Below are 9,633 nucleotides of genomic sequence, written 5' to 3' on the forward strand. Positions count from 1 at the left end.
GTACATAAGTATTAAACACAGTAATTAGCTGAAGCACCTTTACAGCCTCAAGTCTTTTTGGGTGAAGTTTTGCACATCAGCATTTGGCAATTATCTGCCATTGTTCTTCTTCTCACCTCTTCACCTCTCAAGCTCTGTCAGGTTGGATGGGGGCAGATGCACATTTTCAGGTTTCACCAGAAATATTGTCCTGTTGGGTCATTGTCATGTTGCCTCTGCAGTTGATGAGCAGAGCTGGTTTCCTTTAAACATGATGCTAGGAGTTGAGGTTCATCAGACCAGAGAATCTTCTTTCTTACAGTCTGAGGGTCCTTTAGGTGCTCTGTTGCAAATTCCAAGTTGGTTTTTATGTGTCTTTACCAAGGAGAGGATTGAGTTTGGCCACACCTTCATAAAGACTGGATCGGTGGAGTATTGTAGTGATGTTTGTCCTTTTGTGAGTTTCTCCTATCTGCATATAGCTCAACAGACCATCAGTGACAATCAGCTTCTGTCTAACCAAGGCCCTTCTCCAGTGGCCTTGTTGCTCAGTTTGGCAACTTCTTCTTCCACTTCTTCCATTAAGCATAATGGAGACTACATGATTCTGTGAACCTTCGATGCAGCAGTTTTTTTCTTAAATCTTTCTCATATGTGTGGCTCGATGTGATCCTGTCTCTGATCTCTACAGGCAGCTTTTTGGATCTCATGACTTGTTTTTTGCTCTGATATGCATTTTCAGCTGTTAGACCTTTTATTAAGACGTGTGCCTTTTCAAATCATTCAAATTAACTTGCCACAGGTTAACTCCACTCGAAGTGTAGTAACATCTACAAGCAATATGAATGCTCCTTACTTAAATTTCAGGATTATTTAAGAATACTTATGCAATGAAATAATTTCATTTTTTTTTACAATAAATACATTTATCAAATACCATAGAAGTGTTTGATAAATGTCTTTATTGTCAAATGAATGCTTTCTTGCTAAATAAAAGTATTAATTTATTTTAACAAAATGAATGGTGTTCAAAACGTAATGCCATATTTTTAAAGTAAAAACAATAAAAAATAAAAATAAAAAAAGTTTTTCCATTTGCATTTGAAGATATGACCCACACTGCGAATTTCCTCGCCTTCTAGACATTCTTGGAAACATTCTCAGGCACACGCCCCTCCCATCAGAGCGAATCTATTTTGATTGACATGAACATTGACCAATCACAGTAACCGAATGTTTGAGAGGGGCGGGATTTCCTTCAGCTTCATCGCTAGATGATCTGCTGCAGCTCTAGGTGACACGTAACGAAAGGTGCGCTTAGGCCGCTTTAAACTTCAGATAATTAGTAAAAAAGACTGCTTTTCTTTATGTAGAAAACTCACCAGAGCTTCGTCTAAGCACGAGGACCGACTACAACCGTATTCGTCACTTTTTTAATCTGCTGAATGTCTTTGGAAAACTTGACGAAGCGTGAGACTTTTGTAAACAGTTCAGATACACAAGTCGCACGAGAAAACGTTCACGAATATAATGTTTCATGAGGAGTCTCGGAGAAGACGGAGTTGTTTCTATACTGAAGAGTGAAGAGAAAATCATTCCCGGGAAAGTTTCTTTGGAATCCAGGAGAGCAGGGAACATGGGCAACGGCGTGTGCTCCAGGAAGCAGAAGAAGATTTTCCAGTCTCTGCTGATGGTCACGGTGGTGTTTGGGATGATCTACGGCGGGATGTTTTCTTACGAGATGCACAAACAGCTGAAGAGGACAGAAGAAATGGCTGTGAAATACCAGCAGCACCAGGAGTCTCTTTCAGCTCAGCTTCAAGGTAAAATAAAACCCACGTCGTCGCGATGACGTCACGGCGCTGTAAACATTCTAAAAACTTTGGAACTTTGGCAAGTTTTTGGCCAGCAAGCTCTGAAATATAATTTACTGTGAGCAACCATCCTGTTGGTTCTTTGATTGTGGTGGTGTGGTTTAGTGGTTAAAGCTCTAGAGAGGTCATCAAACATTTTGGGTGTAAATCACGTAAAAGAATGGAATGTCACATGACACGATAGATGACATTTTTCCGTGCATACTGACTGACTTCTCTCACGTTTCAATACCTTTTCATAGAATGGGGTGGTGTTGTATGTTTTGCACATTTATCTTTAGAATAGAGTGGGTGGGGGGTGGACGTTGCACACTTTTAAAATATAACCAAAGGATTGTGAGATCAAGCCATATAAAATTATTCCATATGGCAATGCACAAATTTCATCTTTTGCCTGACACTGATGTATATGATGTATAAAATAAAGAAATGCAATGTTGAAGTTTGCAACCCCTTTTCATCCAAATCATATTTTGCTGCAAATTCATCTATGTTGCAGTTTTTGAATTTGAAACTGATCAAGAAAAAAAAAAGTTAGAAATGTTTGCTTGTTTTGTGTGTTGCTACTGCAGTGATTCAGGCAGGCAGGCAGCTGCTGCTGAAGATGCTCATTTTTATGCAGAACATTTTGTTGGCAGCTAGCTTGTTTCAACCTGTGCCTAAAATCACAGGCTTTCATTTTATTGTCCCACAGAGATGGGCTTCTCTGTTTGTGTGCCGGTGCAAGCTCAGTATGCTTGCTGCTGAAAGGGCATAAAGAAATGGCCTTAGATCACAAGCAGATCTGCGTAACCTATAGTTTTGTTGCTTTGCCATAAATACTCAGGGCTCAATAATAAGATTTTAACAGGTAATATATATTTATATATTTTTTTAATCTGTTAAATTTTTAATTCTTTTACCCAAAAGAACAAGCACACACACACAAATTTAGTTTTTCATTTTATAATTATTTTTATAAATAATTATAATTTAAAAGTGATTTTTAATAAATGTTTATATACTTTTTTATAATATAGATGTGCAATTATGATACAATTTAAATTATGCATAATAATTTATAACAATAATTTTTAATTCTTATATATTTAAAAAAAAAATCTATATAGTAAAGATATTATAGATTTTTATTATGGGCTTTGGAACGTGAGATCTTTAACCTTGTGGGGTCTTTTACGTCCTGAGCATATGTGCTTCCCATCACACAAACAGTTTTATTTTTATTGTACCACTAGGAGGTCTTATGTTGAGACTGTGTTTGTGAGTCAGCTGTAATTACTGCCTTCAAGTCATAATCACTGCACAGCCTCTTTAATCAGGATAATGAATCAGTACTTGATGTGTCAGTAATGTAATGATAATTGTAATGGGAGGATACAAGACCAGGCGCAAGGGGTCCGAGGGCGCAGACCATGACATCACTTTTAAGAAGCAACCTACAGTTCTGGACAAACACAAAAATGGGGAGGAAAGGCTCAGTCAGACTTCATTTCCTGTGGCATTTCAGATTTTAGACGAAGGCTGCTGTGCACATACACAGCTCATGTTACATATAAAAAGTCAGTGCACTCTGAGAGCAGCAGGGGCAACCTTTCATTCTGATGCCATTAGAGAGAAATTAAGAGGGTCGAATGTGGCACTCAACGGGTCGGTGGATCACATAGTGCAGAGAAAGTCTTCAAAAATAGCTCAGCTCACTTTACGTTCAGACTGTGATGATTCTGCAAAAGCTGGTAGTTGTGGTGCATCTAGATTTTTTTTTCATATTCTTTTTTTTAAATTGTGTTATTTTTAGCATGTTATTTGCATTTGAATAGATGCTGTACTTTATAGTTTGCGCAGTAAAATCATGCATAGCTAAATTTAAAATAAATTAAAACGTATATATATTTTTTAAATATAGCCACTACTGTTTTTGGTGTTAATGTTGGTTTTTGCAAAATAGTTTTTTTCGTGTATAATGAAAGGAGTAGTTGAAAGTTTGTTTTTCAAAGTTTTAAAGTTTTAAGTGGCATAATTCAACTGATTTAGTGTTGTATTCACACAGGACACATTATTGCATTCATAAATGGCACATAGTGCACAAAACAAAGGTTTCAAGAGACAAAAACACAACATTCATGGTGCTATATATATATATATATATATATATATAAAAGACACATGATATGAGACGACAGTCAAACATATTTGTTTGCAGTTTTGCATAGACCAGCAAGTAAAAAAAAAAACATCAGCTGTAGCTAAAAGATAACAAAAAAATATCTAAATCACCAGTTTTGTGCAATAAAAGGTTGATGCATTTAAACATGAATGCTAGTATCCACACCTTGTGATGAGAAATGTGAAAGATTGTATTATTGTTGAAGGTGGTGAATGATTGTTACATAAGCAGTGCTTTGATGGCATTAGAGAGGATGAATTTAGAGATGCAACTTCTCTGGTTGCAATGCATTACAGCACAGTAAAGCACAGAACAGTGTTGCTAAAAAGTTACCTTTTACACTGAAGTTTGAGTATAGCTGTATGTCAGCACACTACTACCAAATCTTATTCTCTCTCTCTCTTCCTCTCAGTTGTGTACGAGCATCGCTCCAAGTTGGAGAAGTCTCTTCAGAAGGAGCGGCTGGAGCATAAAAAAGCCAAAGACGGCAAGTTTTTTTTTTTTAATAATACATGACAGCATCCATGACTAATAGATGAAGAGGAAATTCTGAAGTGTAATGACATCCTGTAGCTTGCATGATGGATAAACTGGTGCAGCCCAAAGCCACTATGTTATGCCAAGTGTCAAGTTAATAAGATCCTAAGAGTTTTTGGACACCCTTAAGCCAAGCGTTTAATGCATGACTGTCATTGCAGTGAGAATGAAATAGTAGCATGTAATACTTAATACCTGTAACACTTGTTTTTGCCTTTTCCTCACAGATCATCTTATGTATAAACTAGAGGCTCAGCAGTCTCTCAACAAAGAAAAGGTATTTTGTTTTGTGAGCTGCAGCATAAGGGATGGTTTTCATAGAGTAAAATTTGTGAAATGCAGGAGAAGTTTTTCAAGAGCTCATGCCCTGCAGTCAAATACTCATCTGGTTATTTGTATGTGAATAGCTCATATGTTTCTTGGATATAACAGCCTATGGCTCTCTGGCATGACTCTTAGATGTGCCCTGATGGCTTACAAAATGACCAGGTTTCTTTGTATTTGTTTGCTTACAGCAAGATTCCAGCGTTAGGTTTAATTCTCTGCATTCCCAGCATCAGATTTTGAAGGTTAGTGGGGAAAACACATCTACACAAAAATGATGGTTTGTTGATGTATTGTGAAATATGCATGCCTTTCGTCCCACAAAAAACACAGATGATTCACTGTTGTGTGTCTGTGTGTGTGTGTGTGTGTGTGTGTGTGTTTATCATCCAGAACCAGCATGATGATCTAAAAAAGCAGTATTATGAACTACAAGAGCAACATCAGCTAAAAGAAGATGAACACAACAAGGCAATAGATGAACATAAACAGAGACTTGACCAGCTTCATCAGAATAAAGAGTCTGAGATTTCTAAGCTCAAAGGTATTATGTTCTCAACCATCTTACTCTTAGCAATCACACAGCAACACCCTCTGATCCTAAAAGAATCACGGTGGTGTGTTTTGCACAGGCAAGGAATGTGAACATTTAGTTTGACCTGTACTACCCACAGGTGTTTTTGTCATCTGTAAATGTCTGTATGGTGGAAGCTGCAGTCATTTCAGCTGACTCTTTTTCTCTTTTCTTTTGCAGACAATATATATAACCTACGTGAGGAGAACAAGCAGCTGAGAAAAGCACATCAGGAAGTCTATGTGCAGCTTCAGGACACCAGGGTAATGCCCAAAAGCACTATGGGTTTTGCTTTATTTCAGCACAATTCTTCAGCTCTTTTTAGAGGAATAGCACATAATTATTTGTTACGGTGATCGGTATGATTCAAATTAATGGGTGAATCTTGTGAAAATTTGTCTCCAAAAATAAATGCATACAAACAAATAACTAAAAATAAATAAATAAAATATGTATGTATGAAGTATGAAGAGTAGTATGAAGAAGCTGAATATTTTTTTAAGGACCATTAGGAATTTTTAATTTGTTGCATGTTTAAACATGTTAAAAAAAATCATAGTTCGATTTATTTCTTTATTCCTGTATATTTAATTAAAATGTGTAGTAAAAATATTTAAATAAAAAAATTATTATATTTGTTTAAAACATTTTACTGCGCTAATCAATTAAAAAATTACAATTACCAATTTAAATAATATTTGATTATTTTAATATATTACAAAGTAGGGAAGAATTGTGCTTAAATTGTTATGATTTAGAAATAATTTCACATTGCAAAAAATATGACTGTTTTTCAAAAAAAAAAAATTTCTTTGTGCAATATTTTCTTTTGGCTTTTGAGGGAAAAATATGACCGTTTTCATGAAATTCACCTGATTAGAATTTATATTTATGTTTCCCTGATCCATATTTTTGCACATCATTCAGTTGTATTTATACACACTATTCATACAAATATTCAGTGTGGTTGTCCTGAATGCTTGTATCTGAGCGTTGCCTGTGATGGTCCTTCTTGTAGCAACAGCACAAGATCATAAAATCTGCCCATGACCAGCTTGTGTTGACCCTGGAGGACCACAAGAGTGCACTAGCTGCGGCCCAGGTTAGGTTGGGTGTGTGTGTAAATGTGCTTTAATCAGGTGGAGAATGTGTTTGCTGTGCATGCATGCTGCTGACCGATCAAACACTGTGCAGAGCACATTCTGAGGGAAATACAAGTGCAATTTCACACAGCTCATGTAAGCACCTTGCAAATGGTGTATATTTATTTCTGCACCCGTATTAATCAGATTCATAGCTGAAAGTAGCATTTCAGGACTGAACCTGTTTTTGCTGCACAGAGAAAATTATTTTCTAAACTTAGCAGAAAATGTGGTGAACATGAGCTGTAAACCTACTTATCAATGCGATTATTTCCAATGTTTTGCACTTGAATAATTAGCCTTACTGCAATAACTAGTCTATACACAATAGACTACTGCCATAACCATAACATAACTGCCACTGCCATAACATAAGTCTATACACAATATGTTTACTAAAGGTAAAATTATTTGCACGCTTTGTATGGTGCAATTTAATTATCATTGAAGCTCAACAAATGCAAAATATTGTATTTTTGTACAAACATACACATAATAATTTTATACAATTTTAGTGAAATTTTAAATTAAGTTTTAATATAATGTTATTTTAGTATCATTAAGATACTATGTACATTTTTTGTAAGTTTTTTTTTTTTTAATTAATATCGTTTTTTATTTTTTCCGTTTTCATTTTGATTTTAATGTTTTATTCATTTTGTTCATTTGAGTTATATCATTGTATTCTTTTACATTTTTATTTCTGTTTTGGTTATTTTAGTACATCAAATTGAATAAAATTGTATTTTATTTCAGTTAACTTTAATTTTTTTTCTGATTCATGTTTTGTTAGTATTAAGTAAAATGCATTTTCTGGATCGTTTTAGTTGACTATAATAACGGTTAATTATCCATTAGATTTTTTTTTTTATAGAAGTTGTTTTCTTTAAAAGAAACTGATTATATTATTGTAATAAATATGAGATGCAAATTATATTGTAAGCTTAAATATTTGTCTCCATATATATATGCAAAAACCGTATGTGCTATTTATTTTCATACTTAACAACATATAGCAAACTCTATTTACATTTACTGTACGCTGCAACAATTAAGTTGCATTTCCTGTGCAATTTGCATGAGAAATTTTATTTCTGAGTCTTTGTCCCAAACCAGTGGCCTATGAGGTTCTTGGGCAATTAGGATGCTGCCAATGTAGGCGGCAAGGCAACTCACTAGGGTTTGAATCAGAGCTAATATGTTAACCCAGAAATCATTTTGTTTTCTGCATAGCACCGCATATCAATTCTGCAGAGAAAATGCTTTGAGTGTGAAAGCAGCACCTTATCCTGCGGATGCAGTTAGACTGCAGCGCTGCTTGCTTGAGCTGTGTTAAACACGCCTTAGCCTGCATTTCAAGTCCAGTCGCATTCCACAAGGCCATTGTGATCTCTCGCACACACTCTCTTTCTTTCACTCGTTTCTACAGAACTTCTTGCCCTGGTTTAGTATGCTAAAATGTGCATGACTCTGATAAGCAAACATGCTGTACTTCCTGTTTACGTCGTTCTCGTCTCTGCGGCTTTGTGAAAGCAGATGTACAGATGCTCGTTAATTAGGACTGTCACTATCTGCTTTCTCAGGATGATAGGGAAGGATGCTGGGAGGCAGTGGGTTTAACGTGTGTGTGTGTGTGTGTTTTTGCACTTGTTTTCCTTTCAAACCCACACATCCAGCGTGTTATTTTCCTTCCATATGCTGCCAACACTTGGCATTTAACCAGAAAAGGAAAAAACAGGTACCCAAGTATAGGTGAACAGGGTGAAAAAAGAAGGTTAGATTAGGATTGCGAGTATTTGGGTAAGAATTGAGGGTGATAAAACATTAGTCTGGTTTAAAAGAATGTCATTTTGACATCATACATTAGCATTGTGCGACTAACACTTATTTTAGTAGCTCTTCTTCCCTCTAATTTGTTTTTGCATCTATTCAAGCGTTGCATGTCGTGATTGTTTATTTGATGCACAAGAACAAGATGTAGCATTGCATATTTTTTTTTGTTTAATATGTGCAAGCCTGAATCTTTTCAGACTTTTACATTCAATTTAAATTAATATTAATTTTGAAACCAGTGCAAAAAAAATATGCTATTGAATCTCTCTCTCCCTCTCTCTCTCTCTCTCTCTCTCCCTCTCTCTCTCTCCCTCTCTCTCTCTCCCTCTCTCTCTCTCTCTCTCTCTCTCTCTCTCTCTATATATATATATATATATATATATATATATATATATATATATATATATATATATATATATATATATATATATATATATATATATATATATATATATATATATATATATATATACTTTTTTTGCAATTAAATAAATGCTGCTTTCTAAATATGCTTTTTAAAATTAAATTAAAAAGTTAAATTAAGTTTTTGTAATTTTCTAAATTAAACAATCTAAATAAAAGGTTTTTGAACACACTTTCATTTTAAAAAAGTATAAATATTAAATTAAATATTTATTAAATTAGTAGATGTGTTACACAGGGGTTTATAAGTAGTTGTAAACATACTAAAATATACTTTTTTAAAAGGTTTTATTTTTAAATCGTAATATATTTATTAAATGATTAAATATGCATCACATATTTAATCACAAAATCCTGGAATCTAGCTTTCTAGTGTACAGTTCGCTTTATGTTCTTAAAGTATTTAGATCATTATTTCTATAGATTGCTTTGGTTTTCTTTCTGTTCTTGGTGTCTTTCACTCATTTCACTCTTCTGCCTTGTGTCAGGTTCTTGATTTCAGCTTGCTTTGTTTGTTGCCTGTTTCAGTTAACCTCCAAATATTTCGCCAGTGTATATGAGGCCTTCATTCTAATGTGTGATGTTGTACTAAATGTGGTTGGTCTGGATGGATTACAGGTTCAGGTGGATGAATATAAACAGCTGAAGGAAACACTCAATAAGATGCCCAGTCTGAGACACGCTGCAGGGCAGCCTCAGCCGCATGTAGATGCTAAACACATCCAGAACGGGAACGCAGAGGAGCTCCATCAGCGCCAGGACGCTCAGCCAGAGGTATTAAAG

General features: G+C 35.0%; 1 protein-coding gene across 3 annotated transcripts in view; it reads left to right on the forward strand.

The window, feature by feature from the left end:
* The first annotated feature begins 1,243 nt into the window (after positions 1-1,243).
* LOC132101736 (Golgi integral membrane protein 4-like) overlaps positions 1,244-9,633 on the forward strand; it is a 14,635-nt gene continuing 6,245 nt past the window's right edge. Inside the window, exons 1-8 of one of the 3 annotated variants that reach the window (XM_059506913.1) lie at positions 1,244-1,802; positions 4,430-4,504; positions 4,782-4,831; positions 5,070-5,123; positions 5,272-5,422; positions 5,633-5,715; positions 6,471-6,566; positions 9,475-9,624. In XM_059506913.1, the coding sequence (XP_059362896.1) occupies positions 1,517-1,802; positions 4,430-4,504; positions 4,782-4,831; positions 5,070-5,123; positions 5,272-5,422; positions 5,633-5,715; positions 6,471-6,566; positions 9,475-9,624 (945 nt within the window). In that variant the 5' untranslated portion in view covers positions 1,244-1,516. Of the gene's footprint in view, positions 1,803-4,429; positions 4,505-4,781; positions 4,832-5,069; positions 5,124-5,271; positions 5,423-5,632; positions 5,716-6,470; positions 6,567-9,468; positions 9,625-9,633 lie in introns of all 3 variants that reach the window. The other 2 variants (XM_059506914.1, XM_059506915.1) reach the window with 2 other exon arrangements.

Source organism: Carassius carassius, chromosome 23 (genome assembly GCF_963082965.1).
Source record: "Carassius carassius chromosome 23, fCarCar2.1, whole genome shotgun sequence".
Lineage (NCBI taxonomy): Eukaryota > Metazoa > Chordata > Actinopteri > Cypriniformes > Cyprinidae > Carassius > Carassius carassius.